Here is a 23424-nt window from a genome sequence, read left to right on the forward strand (position 1 = left end):
GTTGGGTGAACGACACACGGTGTACCTGGGCTAGTGACAGAGTGTGTGCATATATCAACGGCTTCTTCAACGTTCCAAAGTCAGCTTGGTGAGTAAAGGGCTTATATATCTACCAACCCTTCTGCAATTGCACCTTCTGACCAACCAGATTGCGGCTTTCGGTGGTGGCCTTTGCTGTCGCTCTTTCCAAATAGCCCCCGGCCACACCTAGTCGACTCACACAACCGCAAATACGGTCGCGTTTTCTACCTACTTACGACAACCACCGAACAAGGTCTTCTCACACAACCAAGGGACGTGTCTGGTCACCTGGCTCAGGCCCTGCCAGCTAAATTACACGCCTCATCCTTTTTCTCAGAGCACCTCACAAGATAACGTGAACCACCTCACGAAAACACCTTAACACCTTACAAGATAAGCTGAACACCTCGCAAGATAACCTGAACCCCTCGCCTAATATGTTCAACCCCTAGTTATTTCCCGACCACACCTCACAAGATGTCTCACAACGACGACCGCGTGGAGGCGTTTACCAAGACCTTCGAATCGGCCATCGAGGCTGCGATTTCGAAGCAGTTCACCGACTCGTCTTGGCAGAGTTCCACCACATGAACAACGATCAGGAAGCCGAAACTCAGCGACTCGAGGAGAAATTCCAACAAGAGAAGTCGCGGTTTCTGACTATTGCCAAGGCCGCCGCCGGCGGCAAAATTAGCCAGGACAAGCTCGAGGTTCTCGCGGACGGGCTTTTGAAGAAGGAAAGAAGGGAGTCGTCGTTGGGTGCTGTTTCCAAGGCGAAGGAGGAGGAGGAGGAGGAGGAGGTGGTGGTGGTGGTGGTGCCCCCTGGTTCTTCGGTTCCGGCCCCGACCCCGGGGGCCCAAAGTCATGGCCAAACGGTCTAGGACCCAGCCCGAGTTTGACCCTGCGGCTGGTGGAAGCAGCAAGAGAGCTCGTGTGGGCTTTGCGGCCGAGCACGCCGGTCATGCGTTCGGAGACGAATCCCCCGCGCTGGCAGGCGCTGGTCGTGCCGTGCGCAAGCGGGTCGAGATCAAGAATCGCGACGTGTCCGACTGGGAGTCGGAGGGGCAGGACGATATTTTTGAGGATCTGGGGTTTGGGACTGGGTGAATTGTGTTGAGGTGTGATTTGGGGCCTGATGTGGCTCCTGTTAAGTTTACGGAGGATCCGTTCGCTGTGCCGGGGTCGCTGGCGGAGAGGGATTTTGATGGGTTTGAGAAGTGTCTTAAACATGATCACCGGGTGGTTTATACCAACGAGGATAGTTTGGGGGAGTTTAGGCATCGAGCTTAGGGCTTTGGAAGGGGCGGACACGTTCGAGGCATGCTAAAATACTTTTGTGGTGTAGTGGTTGATGCCGGGGCCTTTGCACCGAGTTTGGAGTGGGTGTTGGCTGCTAACTGACGACTTGCGACGGAAGTCTTCAGGCGTAGTTAGCGGTCTCAGAGGGGTGAGTCGACGGCGTATGGCGTTTACTAATAGATGTGTAAAAGGAAGCTGGAGGGGTGGGAAGATAGTGGAAGGCGTTTAATTTATCATTGGTAGGCCTTGGAATGTAATTGACACGCCTTGCAATGATGGTAGAAGGCCTCAAACTATGATTTATAGGCCCTGGCATGATACGAGAAGTCCTCAAGCTATCATTCGGAGGCCATGAACTGATAGTTCAAGGCGTTGAGCTATTATCGAGGGGTATTGACTTGAGTTATCTTGTTGTTTGGAGGTTTTGGCTTGGACTTGTTATGTGTTTGGAAGTTATTGAAGGGGGTTTTAGCTATGGATATTAGGCCTATTTGGGAGTTGACAATGAGCTGGAGGTTTTCTTTCAGGCATTGAGATACTTTATGTAGGCTAGTTGTATTCTGATAATGGGAAGGTGATTGACTGTCTTGTTACGGCATTTTGGAGGCTAGCATACGTCTCGAGTGTTTGAGATTCTGTGACATGATAGGGCATGAACTTTGGAAGATAAGTGATATGCATGAAGCTATGCAGACAATATGTAAGGTTGATAGCTTTGATGCAGTGATTTTATGCTGCTGGTATCACGAGTGAAAACACTCTACTATGAACCAGACCCTAACCCTCTGCGAGTGAGCACAGGCCAGAGTACTTCCAAGTTGCTCACAATTTACGTAGGCTAGGAAGTAGATTTCACGCGATTCTGCGTCTGCGACTCAAGGATGTGAGGGATAGAGCGGGCTGAAGGGCGGGCGAGCCTGTAGAACTAAGAGGAATCATCGAAAATACAATGAACTTGAGATTGGGCCATTTGCCACCATTCGCAGCGTACATGACAAGCCAGCTGTTCCCCAGCTCGTTCTACACGCCTACAACTCGACGCCCAGCCGATAGCTTCCGAACCTCTGGCATAACCGCGCCCTTTACCCCATCCCCACGACCTTGGCAGTGGAGTATCTCTTTGCCCATTTTGCCTAGACCATTTTAAGCCCCCATGTCTTCGATGTGTCTCTCTCCTCGACGTTTGTGCCGAGGCGCCTGCTTCTCTAGAGTTGCGAGAGGGGTGAATGGGAGACCGAAGAGGCTAGTCCTGAGTTGTGCAGGCAGATCTAGAAGAATCCTAGGTCGCGCTCCCCTAGGAAGAGAAGCACAACCGGGGCCCGACGATCCCACTGATGAGATGCTAGGAATGGAAAGCCCCAATCCACGTGATAGTGGCTACTTTGGAAGAGTTACCTTGAAGAACGATGGCTGCTATGATCTTGACGAGTTCGGCTTTTCTAAGCATTATGAGGAGGAGCGTTTGGGGCGGCCACGGAAGCGGAAGCGTAGGTCGAGGCGCGTATCGATGTTGAGGACCCATTTGCTACAGTAGTCTAAGAGCTTGGCAACTAAGAGATGTGATCCAAACTCACTTTTGAGGACCAGCCTTGTCTACCAGAGCTTTCAAATATCAGACTACTTTTTACCCAGAGACATGACAATCTTTGATGAATTCACCAATTTTTGAGATCAATCCTGGGTATTTCGACAACTCGAGGTACTCTTGTCGCGACTCCAGCATCAATTGGATGGTTTTGACCGTGGTCGTCATCGTGTTCACTGCATGGTGGCCGTCGGTGGTTGGATTGTGAGCCAGATAATAACGTAACCCGGAATCCAATTCCTCACAGCTGTTGTCTACGGGGGTACTATGCGATGAGAATAGCTGCAATGATGCCAATCACGATTAAACAGTCGATGCCAGTTTATCGAAACCTCAAATATCTCGGCGAAGATCGATGCCTACACAACGCTATCTCCTGGATCCATTTCTCCATGCTGGTTTCAAAGAGCTCTTGCACTTTGCTTTCCTCCAGGACATGTTCCGGTCCCGTAATATCTATCGCACTATCCATCGCCACGCAGTTTCCTGCTTTAACACTCTCCAGACTTAAAAGAGTCAGAACGCACCACGAGGCCCAAACATCTCTGGGCAGAGATGCAGGGTATTGTCCATCTTTCCCCCAGCGCGCTGCTTCAGACTGACCCAGGCATGTATACCCCGCCCGTCATTCAAAGGCCTCCGCTGGGCAGCAGCCAACACCATGGCATATCTCTCCCTCGCCGCGACCGATGCGCCTACATCGATCAAATATCCATCGACCCTTCTCTTTACCTCAGCATCATCCGCCGCATAAGCATCGACAGGGAAGTGCACTGTTCCTACCGGTCGCTCACCAGTCTTTCCTGAGAAGGCAAAGCAAGAAACCAGAGACTTCCTTCGGTTCGAGCTGTTGTCCCGACCAAATTCATCCCCAGCCATGGCGGCAAAGAAGCGCTGAATCTCAAAGGCGTCGGCGTCAGGACATATGCTGGCATGTTTCTGCGCGACTTCAGCCACGACGGCTCGGGACGTGGCATCGGCTCCGCCATGCGCAATGTACACCTTCACACGGGCCTCCTCAGTGTTGGACGCCAAGTCCAGCGAGAAATAAATCACACGGTCATTGGGACCAAGAACCCCTTCTATCAACCGCCACCCCGTATCCAAGCCGAGCCGAGAGAAAGCCTCTCGGGCTGTTTGGGTAGCATTTTCTTTTCCCGCGGCACATGGGTCAAGGTAGATCTTCCATTGCGGTCCTTTGCTCGTTGACCAAGCACAGCTGTGCCAGGCTGCCAACTTCATTTCTGTGGGGGAGGATGGGGGCAAAAAGAGATCACGGATCGCATCGAAGCGTTCGAGTGAGACAATGGAAGGATAGCTCTTCCCAATATCTTGGTTGACGCGTAGTGCAGCCTCGACAAGATGTGCCCAGCTGTTCCCAAGAGGTTGGGCTTCGGTCAAGAAGCGCAACTCGGCTTTCCCGGTACCCTGATCGATGGAAACCGAGTATTCGACCGCGGATCCGTCGTTGCTGACGCCGGACGTCCACCGTGTCGTGTCGAGTTGTTTTGGAACCGCCATCTTACCCCATTCACCAGTCACCAGGGCAAGGGCTTGGGTCAACTCCTCCGCGGCGGCAGCGTCTTGTCCAGTTGCGGTGGAGAGATGCCTCAGCTGCCTGCTTGCTTCGCCGAGAAAGCTGTCATTGATAGCTTGATCTACCGCAACTGGCTTCAAGCCTGCTGAGAAGTGGCGAAGTTTCATGTGCTTGCCGCGAGTGATGACAGCATTGGGGACCGTGTGCCTTCGCTCATACAAGTCCCTGATAGCTGCCACAGTGTAGTCGATGTGCTCATCAGAATACACGTGACGTGGTACGGCAAAGCGGACGAGATTGGGAATCTTGGAACGCTCCTCGATCGGCTTGAGATCATACGCCCAACCGAATAGGCCGGCCTCGGCAGCACGGATGCCGTATTTCTTGATCAGCTCAAGCGTGAAGCCAACGGCGGCAAAGTCCTCGAGCTTCCTGTTGCACCCGAAGAAGAATTGGTCCATGTCAAGGTAGACCGCGTGACCGCCAGGGGGAGACAGCACTGCGACGCCATTTGCCTGGAGCTTCTGTGCAAATGATTGGACCTGTGTGATGCGGTGGCAAAGGTAGGCTTGGTCGGTGACTTGATACAGACCAGCCGAGGCTGCCATGAGGTCACGGCCGCTCACTGAAGAGACAGCGTGTTAGTATTACTACCCGGAGACATAATGACAGATGCAACGTACTGCCGCCATAGGAGTCATTCCCATAACATAGGATCTGCCTCTCCTTAAGCAACATGCCAATGCCCTCGTATCTCTGTGCAAACAGACCTTGGTCACGGAAGCACAGCACACCGCCCATGTTCGCAAGCCCGTCCTTCTTCAAGCTGATGGTGAATCCCTCAGCATATGAAAACATCTCCTGAACGATGTCGGCAATGCTTTTGTCTGCATATCCATCTTCATATCTCTGGATGAAGTAGGCATTCTCCGCAAACCGACAAGCGTCCAGGAACAATGGTATCGAATGGAATTTGGCCAGAGAAGCGGCACCGCGAATATTCGCCATCGAAACAGGCTGTGCAGCGGCCCAGTTGTTTGTGATTGTCACCAAGATTATGCTGACCTTCCCGGGGTTCGCTTCCAGGTAGGCCCTGGTGGCGGCCAGGTCCAAATTCCCCTTGAAGTTGTTCTTGACACCAATCAAAGCCGATGGGAACGGATCCGTCAAGCCCGGCTGCGTGAAGGTCTGAAGGTTAAAGCCCGCAACAGCGGCGTTTGCCCCCGTCGTGTCAAAGAAACCGTTGCTGATGATGGCAGCGGGCTTGCCATGCTCAGGATGCGAGCCGTACCCTTCTGCAATGAAGAAGTTGGGGTGCTCGAGCTGATGGCGGCCACCATTCACGAAGCCCCCTTTGGAGGATACGAGTAGCTTGGTCTGGTAAAACGCAACATCGGTCTTACCTGCCAGCACCTTATCCATGACGTTGTGTCGATTGGTGCCACGCTCAAAGATATCGCGAAAGGCGTCCAGCAGGCAGTAATAACCCCAGTTACGACCGTAGCTTTCGTCCCCTCTCACTACTTCATCATCAGGTCAGTCACAGTGGCTTTGCCAGCTGTATTCGGAATGGGAGGATTCGCTTACAAGCTGCCCATTGGACATCAGTCATAGCCGAGGTGCCAGAGTCTGACAGAAAGTCACAAGTAAGGAGCCCAGCGGGGAAGGCAAAAACATTGTACTCAACATCCTCCAGAATCTTCTCACGTTCCTCTGCTGAGGCTGAGGGGAGAGATCTGACAACAAGGGCGGCATGTGCCGGTGGACGCGGGACAGAAGTCGCCATGGTGGCAGCAACTTGGAAAGGCCTTGACGGAACTGAAACGGCTACGTTGGACAACAGACATACGACCACCTTTTAAGTCTGTTTTGACTGTGTCTGGATTGTCTTCTCACTACTGCTATGCAAAGAGCTGTCATCTTCGGACTTTGCCCATCTCCAGTATACATCTGCTGCCGTACAACGGGGCCATTTCGTGCGAGCCGAGACGGTGGGATGTAATATTGCTGACCGGCATCATCCTCAATTTCATCATAGCCTCAAAAGTCGGAGACTGCTCGGGAAGGCAAGAGTAGGAGATAAAGCTAAAGCGGGACTAGAACCCGACGGGATACGAACCAGGACGGACTGATATTGCAAGCTATATCTCCCAGCAAGTACCGTGCTTGGTTCTTGACATTCTACAGACGATAGGTTCTTGGGCCTGCATCTGTTGTGTTCCACAGTACTTCCCTATCAGGGATGTTTCCGACTGCTTGTGCTACGGGTATAAGCTGTTTTAGGTGTAGGCTGTACATCGCAAGCCCGAAGAGATGCAGCTTTCTTACTCTCCTCGCACTTGTCACGCACCTCGGACGAACCTGAACACCGCGATCTTACCAACCAAGGGTGAATTTTCTAGCTTCAATTTCGTGATGGATGTGTTGACCGCTTCTCTGTTGTGGTTAGGTTGTAACGCAATTGACACATCTGCGTGGGAGTTGAACTCAAGAGACAATGCTGGGTTCCGCGTTGACTTATTGTCTAAGGTGCTTATCACGACTACTTACTCAAGGCTTGTATTTATGTCAACTTCTGCTATCTCCCAATAGTACATCATCCGAGCTCTACATATCATTTGGCTAGACTCGATCTGAGCTTCAATGTCATCTATCCGCTCGAAGACCAACCAGATAGCTCGAACGACCAATCCCCGAAAGACTGCCCGTTCTTTTTCACCCAACAACTGATCCAGGAGGATGCATAGAGACTTGCCCTATATTTTGCCAGTCATTTGGCCTGCCGCGGCTCTAGCGACCGGAGAGCCTGATGTTTTCCATACCTAAGGATGGGATGAACCAGAGGTCTCCCGATTGCATGGTTACAGTGCTTGTTGTTTATTCCCGCGTAATGCCTTCACGGCGACGCTATGGTGGTTGGACGGGATCTGACGCTGTAGATCAATGGGATAGCTCGGTCCGCTCAGATTGAGTGTGAAAAGTTTGAATTTACTGTGTACAATGCAGGTTGGTGCTGACATGGCTGCAATGTCATCAACCAGGCCAGTCGAGGTTGACGGAACATTTTTTATCCAACTATTCACCACTTGTTGGAGGTTGGGAACTTGTTGGCTGAGAGCCTGATGGATTCATGTCAAGAAAACGAATTACCAACGACCTGCTGCATAATCACGTTGCTCGGTCAGGCACCAAAGTGATATGGGATGGTAGTTTCCCCCCCTCCCCCTTGAAATACCTCCCAGATCAACCGCCACCGCCACCGTTCCACCTGCTAGACGACATCAAATGTCTTCCCTACATGTTTGGACAACGGCCACCGCCGTCATCGTGTCTCTTCTTCTCCTCACCAGGGCAATCACCTCCAAAAAAACGTCCAAATTCTCCTCCCTCCCATTACCACCCGGCCCACCTCCCCTTCCCATCATTGGCAACCTCCACCAAGCACCCAAAACCCACCCATGGTTCCAATTCCACACCTGGGCCAAAACCTACGGCCCCGTCCTCCACCTCAACATGGCCGGCCAGCACGTCATCGTCCTCAGCACTAACAAAGCAGCCCACGACCTCCTCGCCAGGCAAGGTGCCACCTTCTCGGACAGACCTCACTTTGTCGTCGCTCACGAGCTGGCCCTCCAGGGAATGCACATGCTCCTCCGACCATACGACCAACGCTTCAAACTCCACCAAAAGCTCGAGAGCCCCGTGCTGGGCGAACGAGCGGCAAAGGCCTACGTCAAGATCCAAGACTTGGAGTCGAAACAGCTCCTCCTTGACCTCTTATGTGGGGGTGGGAAACCAATCAACCCCCACGACGAAATAGAGCGCATGACCGCCAGCGTGATCTACACCCTCTTTTACGGGCAGAGGGTCCGCGAGGCGAATGATGCCATCCTACTTCAGGCTCACGCTGTAAACCACGAGTTCGACCAGCTGGCACAGGTAGGAAAGTATCTGGTTGATTCGTTCCCTGTGCTGAACCGGCTGCCGGGGTTTTTGGCTCCTTGGAAGGCGGAGGCGGCGCAGCACTGGGGAAAACAACGGGCCCTTCACGTGGGGAATTTGGAGAGGGGGTTGGGTGGGAGGAGTTGGAATGTTGCGCGGCAGATGAAGAGGGCGGTTGATGGGATGGGGGAGGTTGTTATGTCTGTGGATGAGTTAGCGTTGGATATTGGGATTATGGCTGATGCTGCGCTTGATGCGAGCACGGAGACGATCATGTGGTTTTTTTGGCTTGTGTTACTGAGGGCCATAGGGGGTGGGTTGACAAGGCACAGGGGGACCTGGATCGGGTTGTTGGACCGGGGCGGTTGCCCGGCTTTGATGACCGGGCTGGGTTGCCGTATGTTACTGCTGCTGTGAACGAGTTGATGCGGTGGCGGCCAGCGGGCGCGGCGGGGGTGCCGCATTTTACCAAGGTGGAGAGCAGCTATGAGGGTTGGCGGATTCCTGCCAACTCGGTGGTGATTCCGAATCATTGGGCGATTACACGGGAGGAGGCTGTGTTTGGCCCGGATGTGGAAGCGTTTGTGCCGGAGCGGTGGTTGGGAAAGGAGCTTCCCATCGTTGGGTTTGGGTATGGACGCCGGATATGCCCCGGCCGGCATGTTGCGCGGAATGGCTTGTGGATAGCGGTGGCACGGCTGTTGTGGGCTTTTGATATCATGCCTGAGTTGAATGAGTTGGGTACGCCGGTGGACGTGGATACAAAAGGAACTGATGGACTGGTTACGAAAGCATTGCCTTTCAAGGCTCGGTTTGTTCCCAGGGGGAATTGGGTGAGGGATGTTGTGTCGAGGGAATGTGACACCTGGGGCGTGGACCATCATGACGTCCTTGATCAGATTGGACGTGAAGTCTTTAATTAAGTTGTGTTTTAAGGTCAAACTGTGATGAAAGATTTTCAGGTACTGAATAATCCAGAGGTAAAGTGCGCGTAGTTATAGGCGCCAGCATACAGATATTCCCCAACTCCCGGCGTCATGTTGATGTTACCTAAGGCCGAAGAAGTTACACTTTTATCATGCCCTTCAACTAACCGCAACATGAAAGTACGTAGGTATCCATCCTAACACGTCTCCAGGTTTATGCCATGAATGCTCTGACGAGGACAGAGCCCTCACGTAGTGGTGGTAAGGTATGCCGTACAACTCGGTATTGGGAATGTGTGGCCAGAAAAGGGTTCAGATTACTAGGTAGTTGCAGGTACTTTATTGAGTAAGCTCAGACTAGAGACAATGCAAGCTGGACTGACACCTGATAATCTTGGGGTAACGGGCAGAAGAATCTCAGACTATAAAGTGAAGAAGCTTGGACTGAGACCAAGGGTTAACTCGACAATCCGTTGATCCATTTACGGTAGATTGGTTTTCCATGTGAGGCTTCTGCCAAGTATTTCCCTATAAAAGGGCCCAGATTATTTGTGTTTTCGAGACCGCTAACACTGCCGCACATCACGGTGTGAGTGCGTCAAAGTTGGCCGAGAAGGGTTTTAGGCCCATGGACTTGGAGGATAGGTACATCAGGTACCTTATATATCATCAAAGAATATCTCATGGCCGAATGCTGCAATGTCGTTAGAGGGCGGTTCAAGGGAGACTCGCTTGACAGTCCTGGTATCAAATTTCCTTCTCTGATGCCACCCTATAAAGGCATATATCTCCGTGGTGCGTAGCACTGGTTGCGAGCTGACTTACCTAGTCACCTACCTTATCTTGTTTACCTATTGTTTCCTGGCGTTGTAGAGGAAGCGATAACGACGATCAAAAATCACCCTCAGAGTCAGGATTAACCTATATATGCACTATACAGGGGGGGTGTTGGAAAGACGTTGACGGCGTTGAATTACATCGATGAAAACCGACACAACCACGGCATTATAAGGTAGTTGGCATGTTGTTGGGTGCGGTGTGCCAAGAGATGCAAAATCCGAGCCGTATTGCCAAGCATCAGCATTGCCTAAACAAAGTTACTCGTAATTCCAGCCAACGACACCTCGAGACCCACTCCCAATGGCAGCAACGTCAAGATAACCACCAATCACCGGTTTCCAAGCCTTACTAGCTAGCGGGTAGCCTTGGTGAGATGCGAGGCAGTGCGAAACCTGAACATCACGGGCTTTAAAGACTGACAGGATGCACTCCAAACACGTCAGTCATTCTTCATTCTCTCCAAACGCCCATCACTGACAATCATGCGTCAAGAAATCCTTCTGTATCTTCTCGCTGGCTTAACCGCCCGCGCAGAGTTGTTCCATCGCCAGCAACAACCTCCCGATGAAACCCCCAGCCCCATCCCCCGCCCAACAGGCACCAGCAACTCCTCCTCCCCTAACTTGACCCCCTACAAGATCGACTACTTCCACCTAGGCATGGAATACGCCGCGCTCGACCTCTGCGGCCCAGACCCCTACGCTATCAAAGACGCCGGAAGGATCAACCCCAGTTACTGTCTCGTTGACCGATACTGGGCTTTCATGCCCGACCTCACTGAGCTCAACTCAACAGAGACATTTGACTACGTCAACAGTAATTGGACCTCCAGCTCCGTCCAGTTCAGCCTGCGCGCGCTGTACACTGGTCTTTTTGCTCGTGGGATTCTACCGGAAGCACTCCGCGACTGGGCAAGCCAGGACCCGCTGGCTCTTCTGGGAATGGGGAATCTCTCCGACGATGACAAACGCGCCATTGGAGAGCTGGTGGCTCGAGAGAGGGCGAACGGAACAAAGACGATTTCTCCTCCAGAGGATATGAGATCCTCCCGAGCAGCGGAGGTGACGGCGCAGATGCTGGCACTGGAGAGCTGGGACCGGCATCGGCGTTCGGCATTGTCGAGTGTCACCCCAGCGCCGACGGCAGCGTTTGCCCTCGGGGCGGAGGACAAGAAGGAGGTGTTTTTGGTTTTGTCGTCGGCGTTGCCGCAGGTGTTTGGAAAGTTGGGCGGGCCGAGGAATGAGACGGAGAAGGGGAGGGATCCGAAATCGATGGGGATTACTGAGACGTATTTGAAGTCGCCGTTTGTTCCAGGGGGGCCGAACGCGAGGGTGTTGTGGTATACTGCTTTGACACCAGAGGAGTTGTCTGGTGCTGTGGGACTGCGCGCGTTTGCCAGTTGGGGGCTTTGGATGGGGATTTGGGGGTTGATGGGATTCGTGGCTGTGTTGTGAGCTGAGTTGACGTATTTGTGATTAAGTGTATGTCGAAAACAATTATAGACACTTGACGTCTTGATTGGCGGTAGCTTTGTTTCTGCGGACTATATGGAGCCCCGCGTCTGCTCGATTCTTTGCCGCTGAGCGATATTAGCCAGGTTTTTGCCTTTCTCGGATCCGACATCAAGTAGCGTATATGGGATCATTGGCAGGACATGGGTTTCCGCCAGCAAATGTCTGGCCTGAGCGGTGTCTAGAAGGGTCCCTGATGTAATGACCTCGTTGTACCCTTGTTGGCCACCGTCAAAGGATCTCATGCTCCATGCTGCTCAAGCAGAGGTGCAGTTCGGTTCCGCGATGTGTGCATTTGACCGGGAAACTCCCTCTAGACCAGACCATTGGTAGGTATATAATGATGCTTCCTCCTCTTCGTTGACAGACTTCCATTCACAATCATCGCAGACACACTCCCACCTGCAGTAACATTACCTACCAACCAAAACACCACACATCACTTCCACAGCCACAGAATGAAGTTCACCACCATGGTCATGGCCGCCCCTCGCGCGCCCCCTCCCTCCGGCGGCTTCCATCCCGAGTCTGTCTCCAGCACCGGCATCCCCCTAGCCAAGCGCTTCAACCACACCCCCAACCCGTCCAAGTCCAACCTCTGCAGCGAGGCCAACCCCCAATACCACACCAGCGAACCTTCCCTCAAGGCCTCGGACTGCTGGGAGATCCCCACCGAGTCCTCCCCCACCAACATTCCCGGTTACTGGACCCTCAATTCTACCGAGGCCGGCTCCGGTTAGTGGTACAACCTCGGCACCTTTGGTACCTGCGAGTTCAAGGTTCGCGGCAAGGAGAGGAAGCAGCTACATTCTGGGACGTACGATGTCAAGTTTTATATCGATGCCCACACCAGACAGGGGTATGATGAGGAGGGGCGGATTGAGGTTGCGAGCCCGGTTACGTGTGACGGGGTTGTGGATGCTGAGTGGGCTGTTGCTCATGTTTGAGGAAGGGCGGAAGAGGATATAAGGGCAACTGAGAGAGGTCCTGCTGGGAATTTAACATTCATGGCTTTTTGGGAGGAAGAGCAAGAACTGGAAGATAGACAGATAGAATTGGCTGGATCAAAGGAGTTGCGAAACAATGGAAAGATTTGGCATGAAACGAATGTTTGAACTGCGTTGATCGGCAAAGCCATTTTGTGATAGCTGTGATCCTGTCATCTGAAAAGTCAGTGGCACTGTCAGCCCAAGCCGTTCTTTCCATGTTGGGTGCCAAGGCCAGCTGAGATGGAAGGTACCACACCTCAACAGCAGAGAGAGTCGGTCTTTTCCTCCTGCTGCTTAGCAACACCAAACACATGGTCTTGATCCTGTGATATGATGTCGTCATCAAAGCTGCAGTATGAACACCTCGATCAGCAGGACCACTCCATCCGTCTTTTGCGCCTCCTCCCAGGACGATGGCTCGACAACATCTACTGCGAGCTGCAAACCGTCTCGCTCGACGACAACCCCGCATACCACGCTCTTTCCTACGTCTGGGGTAACCCTCAAGACACAGGCCTCATAACCGTGGATGGTTCACCATTCCAAGCCACCAAGAACCTGATCACTGCCCTGCGGCGGCTGAGATCCAGTATCGACGCCAAGGTGTTCTGGGTGGACGCCGTGTGCATCAACCAGCTAGACATGAACGAGAAGACAAGTCAGCTAGGGCTGATGGCTAGAATATACAAGAGTGCAGCAGACGTACAGGTTTTCTTGGGCGAGAGTGGTGTTCTCGACCTCATACCGCACGAGCAACAGGCGCTGTGGGATGATCCGCCGCGGACGCACTGGGTTCGGGATGCCACTATGTTAATTCACACAGAGCATCCGCCGCATAAAGACGGGGTGGGTTTCTACCACCAGCCTTTTTTTGCTCAGAGCCATGTGCTAAAAGTTTTAGGAAACCTTAGTTGGACTCTCGAGGTGTCATAATCGACTGGGGAACATACCTCCGTTTGCCAAGCTCACCGGAACAACCTGGCTATAAACCCGCCTCGAGAGAGGTCCCTATGTGGGCTATAGTTCGTACATACCTGCAGTATATTACTGCTAGCTCGCACTCTACTAACACATCGGGGATAGTTGGATCCATCAAATGGCCTGAATGCCGCAGATCAGCACAGGGTTGACCAGTTCTTCGCGAGACAGCAGGATCCCATGCATGGCCGCCATGAAGAGCTGCCACCGCTCGAAAGGTTACGACATAACCAGTCTGGTGCCTTTGCCATGATGAAGATGCTCTCAAATGGGAGATGTCTGAAGGTGTGTTGCCAGGGCCCTCTGGACTCATCAGCCTGGCAAGGCGCTCTCAATGTAATTGCCCATCTCGTCAGCCTACCGTGGTGGTCACGAGCTTGGGTCTTGCAAGAAGCCATCTTACCCCAACGGGATGTTCTCGCCATCTACGGCGAGATCGTCGTTCCCATGGGTCTTATTGAAGATTCCGGAGCCGTTCTTCCACGCCACTATGCACGCGGTGATTGCTGCAAGCGCTTCTGGAACTCACTGCCTCAGGCCCAGAAAGCAACCCTCGAAAAGTTTGCCAACACCATGGGCCAGCTAGAGGGCATCAGACAGACATTGAACATGCTGAGGATGAAGCAAATTGAAATGCTCAAATATCTGATAGACAAGACGCGTTTTAAAGAGGCTACCGACCCGCGCGACAAGATTTACGGCCTGTTGGGCCTTCTCAGCAACTGCGATGAACCCATCGACTTGATTCCCGATTACCACCTCTCCGCAAACGACCTCTACACCAAGGTGGCAATGCAAATGATCAGCTACACCAGAAGCCTCTCCATTCTCCACCACCATGAGTTTCGCTCCTCCCCTTTGTGTTCAGAGTTACCATCATGGGTGCCATGCTGGGGCCCAACCTACGGCTCCCTCACCCCCTTTCAAATCGGAGAACGCACTGCCAACTTCTTAGCTTGCCCCCCTGAGCCAGGCAGGATCCCTCATCTTGCCATCGACACTCCTTGCCCCAATGCTTTGGTTGTGCAAGGGAGATTCATCTCGAAAGTCTCTGCCGTCACGACTCCCGCTTCCAAAGAAACGACAAGTTTATTCATAGACTTGCTGACCTTCCTCCAGACTTTCTTCGACATTGACCCGTTCTCTCTCCACCCAATAACCCAAGAACCAGAAGAGGATGCTCTAGCCCGCACGCTTCTGTCGGACCAAGTCTTTGAGGTACGATATGAGTTGAAGGCTGGACAAGTAGTGTTCAGCAGAGCCTACGCTGGGGATATCCAGATGTTTCGTCTCGCTCGTCAAATCTTAATGGCGCAGAAGATGGGACAGACTTTGGTGCTCATCTTGCCGAACGGCACGGTCATGGATGACGAGGCAAAGGCACATGTGGTGATGCATGCCGAGGAGAACTTCTGGTGTGCCAATGAGGGGAGGGTGTTTTTCCGAACAGAAGAGGGCCATTTTGGGTCTGGGCCGAGGGAAACAAATGTGGGGGATGAGGTTTGGGTTGTGTTGGGGAGTTTGGTGCCTCTGGTTTTGAGAAGGGCAACAGAGGGGGAGGAGGGTAGAAGGCTGGTGGGCTATGCATATGTTCATGGGATTATGGACGGGGAGGCTGCGCCTGGGGTGAATGGGGAGGGGAAGAGGGAGGTATATTTGGTGTAGCTCCACGCAGAGCTTGCTATCGCTTGACTCGGGGTCCGTTCCCAAGATCCTGACCAGCCATGTCCATGTGCCTGTGATGACTCCCCCGGACGCCGGGCAGAGGGGCGGTGGGTATCCATGATATGAGATTCCTGCAACAATACTCGCTGGTGACTGACAAGAAACAAAACCAGTAAACGCCGTCGTCCACCCCATCCTTTTATGTACATCATCTTACGTTGCCCAAGCCACCGTGGCCGTATCGTTGTCGATTTGGCCGAGTATTTCCCTCTACCGTACATCATTCCCAGTCGCTTATCGTACAACTTGTTCGTGTCGTCCGGTTTTTCAAGTTTCGTCGTTCGAGATCAGAGAACGGGGTTTAAGCGGGACTAATGTTCAGAGTCAGCGACAGTTACCAAGAGAGAGAAGTGTTGAAATGATACTGACACAAGGAAGGCCTCGCCAAAGCCAGTGCTCAAAAGAGCAACAGCAAGACCAAAGATGGTTATGCTGCGAGTGATCTCGGCATTCTCAGAGTAGAAGAGAGCGTTGGTGGCAATGGTAAATGGGTTCATGGAGCCCTTCTTCGCGCGGCGGGGCACGGGGCCCTGGCCACCCATACCGATGTATTGACGGTTCATTTTGGCGGTGGTGATGTGTGGTTGTTGTTGAGAGAGTGACGGGCGCTGGGGGGAGTGCTGGTGGAATTGCCGTGTCCGGGGATGTGGAATCGAAATTTTGGCAGTGACGCAGGTGGTCCAAGAATTCGGACACCAGCCACAGTCAATTGATGACCCCACCACTCAGTGTAGTGCGTGTGCACCAGCCACAGATACCCCGGAACATTGAGGCTGAGGCCAAGCCAAGCTCGTGACCTCCACCTGAGCTTCAGGCCCCTCACCTCACCCCACTGAGTCTCCTGACGACGACTCTGTCATTGTCCGCCACTATAAAGAATTGCGACGACGACCATACCAACCAATGCCACTACTACCTTCCTCACCATAAACACATTGACCAATCACGCTTTCCCAGCATTGAACACGAGTTACACAACAAACACTCCAATCTTCACAATCTTCACACACATACACACACAATCTGAGGATGTCCAACATCGACCAAACTGGGGGCGGCTTTCTCCCACCATCACCAGCTCCAACAGCGACCTCGACTGCCACCGCCAACACATTCAGCGGCAACGCCTCGCCATTACCACACCCTCGAGGCCACGCCCTCAAAGCAGGCTCTGCCAAGGAGGACAAGATCCGTAACTACATCTCAGATCGCCTCGCCCACATCAACCGCCGGCTGGTCACCAAACCAGAAGAAGAGACCGACAACAACATCAAACCATACACCTCACTGGCTGACCTGTGCCAAACTGACCTCGATCCACTCATCAATATCATATGGCTATCCGGGACACGTACGTTGCATCACTCTCTGTCTTGCGTGGACCATTGCTGACTTTGACATAGCGGCCCTGCAAATACCATACCTGCTCAACATTGCTTCCGACTTCAATGACTGGCTGCAAACACCCACGTCCTTTTCAGTCGCACACAAGGCATCTTCACCAACCATATTCGGCACTTTGTCCAAACTGGACCATTGCTTTGCCAGTCTGCTTTGTGGCCGCGATTTCGTCACTTCTGAACCCCTTCCTGGCTTCTTCAACTCTGCATCGACGACCGGGGGCTCCGGAATGTCCAAGACAGATATGGTGAGACTCAAGAGCACGGTTCAGCAGACGAGAGTTGTTATCGTTGACGTCCTGGATAATGATGATGACGGGGAAACTAGCAGGGTGGAGGAACTTGATGATCAAGATGGAGAAGAGGGGGATGAGTATGATGGCGATGAGTGGGACGACCGTGAGAAAGAGCGCATGTTCATGGATGTGGCACGCGTTTATGAGAATACGCTGGTCAAACTGGGAGAGTTGCTTTTGGAGTAACTGTTTCGTTCAGCGCTCTAGCTCGCATACATTGCTAACTACCGACCCCTCTCCCAGAGGCAACCCACCACTCCGCCACTCCTCCTACCCCCAGCACAATCACCGCCGAGCCCCCTGGCTTAAGCATGTGCTATCCTAGTATGCCTCAATCTCAGCCAACTCACCCGCATCTCGGGGGATCTGGCACCTCCCAGTTCCGCACCGCGGCGGCTGGATTCGGCAAGTCTTGGTCGACTCGACGCAGATGGCATCAAGTCTCGTGCACGGCTCGAACCCGCCGATACAAACCTCGTTCACACACTTCTCGACGCCGTTGCAGTATCTGCCATCGTCACACTGGGCGTCGGACGAACAGAAATTGGCAGGCTTGTCGGGAAGCCAGAGATCGGGACTCCTCTCGCCCAAGATGGCAACCAACTCAACAATATCCTTCTTCAAGGTGAATGACCTCTCCCCATTGGCGTTCAGTCCGAGTGCCTGCGAGACCTTGGCCCTGAGAGCCTTCTCAAGCTCACCGCTGTAGGCGGTGTTAAGTGCTTGGGTCTTTTCCTCGATCACACTTTTGGCGAGCATCTCGACAAGGTTATCTAGAAGATCAAACGGAGTGGCGAGCAGCGTGCCGGCAGTAATATCGATAACCGACCGGAGGATGTCATTCCAAACTGCCTTGAGGGAGTCACCCTTGAAGAGGTGGGTTACTGCCTTGAGGATACTGGATGTGCTACCCAGGATGGCCGTGACAAGACCGTTAAGGAAGGACACCCCGCTGATGTTGAACTTGATGTTCGTATCGCTGAGTTGGGCAGCAACCTTGGTGATGGGACGGATGGTGAGGATGTAGTTCCCTGCCGCATCGCGTTTGAGGGGGGCAGGTGCGAAGGTGAAGAGGATGGCAAGTTGAGCACGGGTGGCCAGAGAGCCAGCTGCGTTGAACGAGTCGGAACCAGCGCCGATGCACTTACCCAGGACCCGAGTCCCGAACTTTTGCTTGATATCGGCGCGCGCCCAAAGCTCGATGGGGAGGTCGGCGACGAAGATGCCGGGGTTGGATAGGGAGATGGGGTTGCCCGAGAACTTGATGCCGGCCTCGGCGAGGAGCTTGGCATTGGCTTGGGTGCCAGTGATCTCGGCCGTGACCGTGCAGGAATGGCCAGTGTCAATTTTGACGTTGGTGGGGTCGTTGTATTGGAAGAGAAGACCGCTTCGGTCAATCTTGATGTTGTTTGCAGCGAGCGCATCGTTCACCTTGGCGGCGACGACGCGGCAGAGTAGCTGAACAGTGGCATCGCCTTGTGAACACTCCAAGAAACCGATGAGGGGGTTGAGGAGGTCAGAAAGACGGACCGTGCCGCGGGGCTTGAGGGCGCGGAACTGATAGGGCTCGAGGGAGGTTTCTGTGCCGGTGGTAGCACGGGGCGCAGTGATTGCTGTGGCGGTTGTCAGCCCCAGAAGGGGAAGCAATGGAAGAAATCTCATTTTCAAGCTTCTACTTGAGCTGGGGATCTTGATGGGGCGGCGTTGTGTGTCCAAGAAAGGCAGTAGAAGAGAAGATCATGGTGGCATTTTATACCTGCCAGTGAGGTACATTGTGGACTGAGGCATTCATAACAGAGAACTTCGCCGAACAACTCTTGTGTATGGTGCGATGCCATCGCGATGTCCGATGCTTCGCTTCATCATGGTATTGAACGTGTTGGTTTCCCACTCAGCTCAATCTCCCAAGGCCGATTTATAGTGCCATGTCTCGGCTGATATATTGCAATGGTATTGACTAGACAGCCGAGTGTAGCGCTGAACATGTGTGCACTTTAGAGCCCCGAACCGTTACCAGTTGCACAACAGCTAGCCAATGGAAGGCTTTTCCAGCCGAGACCCCGCATAAAGTCAACATACAGAAAGGGGATGCAGTTCGATCTTTTGTCTTGCCTTGGAACACAATGGCAGCGAGGTGGAATTCGCCGAATATTGGTTTGGCACCCCAAAAACAAAAGACGGTACGGCTGGATCTTGGGTGTCATTTTTACGTTTATAACCAGAGACTGGGTTTTGCTTTGTCAGCAGTGATCAAGGGTACCCCTAGAAGTAGGTCGTCGCATATGTTAAGTCATTTGAGAGGTCCGACTGAGTGATCATGACTTGAAACTGCAAGACTTATCACGAGGCTCTCTCCAATGACAAACAATTCCGGAACCAAATAGGTGCTGTTCGCCCTCAATACTCTCACCCGGGATCCGACCAAACTTTTGAGTGACTTAACACGATTTACCCCTGCATTTTCAGGCACACCAGGCACCAATCGCTGTGCCCCAATGCCTGCCTAGCAAAAGGGGCGGTTGCTAACAATATGCCACTACAGTTCAGCCGGAAGTTGTTAGTGCGAATCATGCCAAAATCAACATCGCTTACACAAGATCCACGCCGACGGAGAGGTGGAAGTCCATCAAGTAGATATTTAATACCGTAACACGACCGCTATAGATCAAGCAACGGCTTTGTGACAAGACATACATATCAGAATGTTGGCACTTGAAAACTTCAAAACCGACACAATCGAGAATGTATTTCAGCGATGCATTCTCATCACCGGAACAACAGCTGCAGCTATCGATCACATCCTGCTCAAAGCCGAGTCTCGAAGGGCCAGGCCTGACCAGCCGGCACAGCCATGGCCAGTTTCCAACGGCCACTTCAAGGCTTTAGCCCTCCTCACCCCTGGCCTCAATACCATCAGCGTCATCTCCGGAAACGACGGTGATGAAAAGATCGAACTCCGCATACGGTACCTCCCCTTGACCAAGACGCCACCGCTGCACCTGGCTATCCTGATAGCCAAAGACTCGCCTTTGTCCATCGACTGTCCTCCTGTCAAATTCGGCGCCTTGAGCAGCACCCACTCCAGCCTCGATGCCGCCATCGCCAAGTTCCGCGTCACAGCCCTGATGTGGCAGGCGCTCGTTCCAGAAGAGATGCAAAAGGCAGATCCCGGCCGCCGCTCGTTTTGCTTGGAGGAGGAGAAGGGGGTGGATACGCTCACCCGAGATCAGGTCCAAAACTCTTTCACCTCACCCAAAGAGGCGATGGGCTTGGTCCCGCGTGTGCACCTTGTCCGTGCTAGCAGGACAGTGGCGGAAATTCGTGCCATGGATGGGCCACAACTGGAAGACGCGTTTGTCGAAGCCCTCAAGATCTGCGGCGGACCGTTCGTTGCCAGAAACAAACCTGTTGTTGCCGGCCTCATCCTAGATTCCCACTTTGACGCGAAGCGGAAACGGGTCTTGGGGCATGCATCAAGAGCGAGATACGACCCAAATGGTCTGTCGCTTGCCATGTTCGGAAGTCACCTCACGTACGCTTGGCCCAGGTTCATGGATGAGATCCCCGATTGCTTGCTGGATATCAGACCATCTGGCGATTCAGTAGACGGCCGGTCTTGCTCCCCCTTGTGGCAAACCTGCGCCGCGGGCCAGCGAGACTTTTTCTATCAAGCCCTGTCGGCATTTGGCGCCAAGACTGAACAGTCCAGGCGGGTGGATGATATCGCTGAGTGGCCCATGGCCTTCCTCGGGCCTTGTCATGGCCAAAAGCATGCCGGATGTCGACGTCTGTCGGATCGCGCCTGGGATGTTTCCGTCTACGGTCACCTCCGCGATCTGCTCTTCCTTCGCGCCTCCCGACCTCACTTCCGCGTCCCGGGCGATAAAGGCACCCTCTTTTGCCTCGACCCGCCTGTCATTGAGATATCTGGCACGTTTGAGAAAGCTGTTGTCACGATTTCCTCCACCACGGGGATCAAGCACTTCAGCACGGAGCAGGGGCCATGGCCTTCGGCCTCGTTTGTAAAGTGTAGCCCTGGCCTGTGGAAAGCGGTGCTTGACAAGGAGTTTATTGCGAGAAGCGTGCACAAGACATGGGGCATAAAGGTTCTGGCGGGGAATGGGCTGGAGACAGAGGTGCAGAATATTTGGGCACATTTACACCCCGTCACGGTTTTCACCCTCCCGGGGCGGAGGGGCATTACCATTGAGAAGAAGAGTGTTGGTCCGCGGAGTGGTGCTCCTGTTTCGGGATCAATAGGCTGGACGGCGATGTTGAAGAAGAAAGACTCGGATGGGAAGGTGGTGAGGGCTACGAAGTTGGCGCTGCATGTTGGTGATGCGCTTGACGGTGCCATGTTGTATTATTCTGACGGGACGTTCGTGACATGTGGGCAACCAGGGAAAATACCCGGTGGTCACCAAAGAAGGTGTATTGGTCTCAGAAAGGGGGTGGAGATCAAATGTGTAGCTGTGACAAGAATGGAGACGACCTGGTGGCCTTTGATTGGGCTGAGGGTGTGGATGGGTGATGGGAGGGGGATGGGTGCGCTGAACGCACGGCATCATGGAGGGAAGAATACCGAATTTCTTGTCCCGGGGAAGGGGAGGAGGATTGTTGGTTTTTTTGGACGGCATGGAGGGGTGGGGGGGTTGTGTAGTGAGTTTGGGATTATCACTGCGCCGGAGGGGGTGAGGTTGCCGGAGGAGGTGTATGATGAAACGAAGTGGGAGGTGGTAGATGGGGAGGAACAGGTGGGAGACGATAGGAAGAGGGAGGCTGAAAAGGAGGGCGAGGATGGAGGTCGTCGGGCAAAGAGAAGAAAGGCCGAGGTGAGTGAATCATGTTTTGAGATAGGCGTGAGTTGAATGATAACCTTTTTATGATGACAGGACTCGATGGTACTTGAAAGTAACACCATGAAGCTGGATAACGGCCGGGATTCAAGCAGTGACGAGGAAGGAGAGAATGACGTTGCGGATGATGCCGACTTTGGGTATGATGATTTCTGGAGGTCCAATGCGTTCAAGGAGTTATATGAGGGCAAGGGATATGTAAGTACTAGTTGCAACATGTAATTCTAACTCCATGTAAAGCCGGTTAGCAGGATAAGGGAGGGGGATACGGTTTGATGAGGTCTTTGCAGGATTTGGATCGGGCTACGTCGGGGATGGGGGCGTTGGGGGGTGGACTAATGGGACTGTTGCTGCTGGCGGGGAGGAGTTGAGTGATGGCTTTTGTGCTGGTGGTGGTCTGAGTTTTCTTCAAGAAGATACCAGGAAACCTAACTACCTAATCCAATACCGCATCCACATTCCTTGAGCCCTGTCCCGAAATTTCACAGCATTCCGTAGAGTCAGCAGTATTGCACTGTCCACCATCATCACGGCACCAGCAGCTGTCTACCCTGTGGGCGCTGAGCCGGCGAGGTCAGGTAAGACCCAACCAAGCGTAAACAGCACCGGTGAAGATAAAAGCGAGAAAATAGGCAGGACAGTAAAGAGAAGTGTCCCCCGCAAGCCGTTGTGGCGGACATCGGGATCTCCGAATTATGAACCCTAAAGAAACCCACACGAACACATGAAAGGTGACTGTGACCCCGAAGACAGTCCAGGCAATCCTTTCATCTAGCCCCAGTGAGCCCCGGGTCCAGATAATCGGAATTGATACCACTGGCAGGGTGGCAAAAAGTACGAGTGCTGCGCCGCGCTTGCCTTCTTTCTTATAGCGTATGCCGTCCTGTTTATAACGCATATCATCAATCCATTGGAGCAGAAAGAGTCCGGGGCAGTAAAGTGGCTTTAAGATTGCTGTGATGAAGGCAGTTTTATGGGCGTTAGCCTCGTTACCTCGATACTGCGGGTAGAGTGCTGTAACACAACTGATCCACTTCTCTTTGATGTAAATCCACAGCCGACTGCTAAACTACTAGCGAATAGTGTATCCCACAAGCATCATACTAAGAGCTGTTATGGCCCAACTACATAGAGGGACCCCTCCTTGGAACTCCTTTGAAGAGTAACATAATGATCAGCCTGGTATCACTCTTAAGTTTGAGAAAGGAGGTTGGAAGGCTACATACCAACATTTCCATCCCAAAAGCTGAAGTTGAAAAGCTCAAAGGAATAAAGAGAAAGGCAAGTTCCGTAAGTCTCCACATTGCTTTTGCTTCGTGAAGCTGGAGTTGTCTTTCTGTGAGAGCGATTCGGGATTCAAATGTCGCTTGGGTTTTCACCATTTGTGTTCTGAACTCGTTGGCAATGGTTGAGCTTTCTCGAGGAGGTAGATGATATTTTGAAGTTATCAGTCAAGTTGACCGAGAGCCCTCTGTAGAACTTGAACAGCCCATGTGGCGCAGTTGATGCTTGGCATAAG

At 52.9% G+C, this 23424-nt stretch overlaps 9 protein-coding genes across 9 annotated transcripts; 6 read left to right on the plus strand and 3 right to left on the minus strand.

Moving 5' to 3' along the window:
- Nucleotides 1-608: 608 nt before the first annotated feature.
- QC763_401055 (uncharacterized protein) lies at nucleotides 609-1128 on the plus strand (the record flags this gene model as incomplete). Its single annotated transcript, XM_062911724.1, is given in 2 exon segments — nucleotides 609-896; nucleotides 910-1128. 2 exon segments carry the CDS (start codon nucleotides 609-611, stop codon nucleotides 1126-1128), a joined length of 507 nt encoding a protein of 168 aa, XP_062765309.1.
- Nucleotides 1129-3136: 2008 nt separating this feature from the next.
- On the minus strand, nucleotides 3137-5864 carry QC763_401090 (putative secondary metabolism biosynthetic enzyme; the record flags this gene model as incomplete). The annotated part of the gene is made up of 2 exons (XM_062911725.1): nucleotides 3137-5067; nucleotides 5126-5864. The coding sequence occupies 2 exons, from the start codon at nucleotides 5862-5864 to the stop codon at nucleotides 3422-3424; spliced, it is 2385 nt and encodes a 794-aa protein (XP_062765310.1). The 3' UTR covers nucleotides 3137-3421.
- A 4768-nt stretch (nucleotides 5865-10632) lies between these two features.
- On the plus strand, nucleotides 10633-11604 carry QC763_401105 (uncharacterized protein; the record flags this gene model as incomplete). The annotated part of the gene is made up of 1 exon (XM_062911726.1): nucleotides 10633-11604. One exon carries the CDS (start codon nucleotides 10633-10635, stop codon nucleotides 11602-11604), a length of 972 nt encoding a protein of 323 aa, XP_062765311.1.
- Nucleotides 11605-12119: 515 nt separating this feature from the next.
- QC763_401107 (uncharacterized protein) lies at nucleotides 12120-12401 on the plus strand (the record flags this gene model as incomplete). The annotated part of the gene is made up of 2 exons (XM_062911727.1): nucleotides 12120-12172; nucleotides 12200-12401. 2 exons carry the CDS (start codon nucleotides 12120-12122, stop codon nucleotides 12399-12401), a joined length of 255 nt encoding a protein of 84 aa, XP_062765312.1.
- Nucleotides 12402-12914: 513 nt separating this feature from the next.
- QC763_401120 (uncharacterized protein) lies at nucleotides 12915-15293 on the plus strand (the record flags this gene model as incomplete). The annotated part of the gene is made up of 3 exons (XM_062911728.1): nucleotides 12915-13496; nucleotides 13562-13672; nucleotides 13734-15293. Exons 1-3 carry the CDS (start codon nucleotides 12981-12983, stop codon nucleotides 15291-15293), a joined length of 2187 nt encoding a protein of 728 aa, XP_062765313.1. The 5' UTR covers nucleotides 12915-12980.
- A 361-nt stretch (nucleotides 15294-15654) lies between these two features.
- Nucleotides 15655-16038, minus strand: QC763_401130 (uncharacterized protein; the record flags this gene model as incomplete). The annotated part of the gene is made up of 2 exons (XM_062911729.1): nucleotides 15723-16038; nucleotides 15655-15664 (listed from the first exon to the last, which is right to left on the minus strand). Exons 1-2 carry the CDS (start codon nucleotides 15914-15916, stop codon nucleotides 15655-15657), a joined length of 204 nt encoding a protein of 67 aa, XP_062765314.1. The 5' UTR covers nucleotides 15917-16038.
- Nucleotides 16039-16382: 344 nt separating this feature from the next.
- QC763_401140 (uncharacterized protein) lies at nucleotides 16383-18754 on the plus strand (the record flags this gene model as incomplete). Its single annotated transcript, XM_062911730.1, has 2 exons — nucleotides 16383-16704; nucleotides 16757-18754. 2 exons carry the CDS (start codon nucleotides 16383-16385, stop codon nucleotides 17233-17235), a joined length of 801 nt encoding a protein of 266 aa, XP_062765315.1. The 3' UTR covers nucleotides 17236-18754.
- Nucleotides 17371-18711, minus strand: QC763_401150 (uncharacterized protein; the record flags this gene model as incomplete). The annotated part of the gene is made up of 1 exon (XM_062911731.1): nucleotides 17371-18711. The coding sequence occupies one exon, from the start codon at nucleotides 18709-18711 to the stop codon at nucleotides 17371-17373; it is 1341 nt and encodes a 446-aa protein (XP_062765316.1).
- A 997-nt stretch (nucleotides 18755-19751) lies between the features above and the next one.
- On the plus strand, nucleotides 19752-22276 carry QC763_401160 (uncharacterized protein; the record flags this gene model as incomplete). The annotated part of the gene is made up of 3 exons (XM_062911732.1): nucleotides 19752-21881; nucleotides 21942-22103; nucleotides 22154-22276. The coding sequence occupies 3 exons, from the start codon at nucleotides 19752-19754 to the stop codon at nucleotides 22274-22276; spliced, it is 2415 nt and encodes an 804-aa protein (XP_062765317.1).
- Nucleotides 22277-23424: the final 1148 nt, after the last annotated feature.

This window comes from Podospora pseudopauciseta, chromosome 4 (assembly GCF_035222475.1).
Source record: "Podospora pseudopauciseta strain CBS 411.78 chromosome 4, whole genome shotgun sequence".
In the NCBI taxonomy this organism is placed as follows: domain Eukaryota; kingdom Fungi; phylum Ascomycota; class Sordariomycetes; order Sordariales; family Podosporaceae; genus Podospora; species Podospora pseudopauciseta.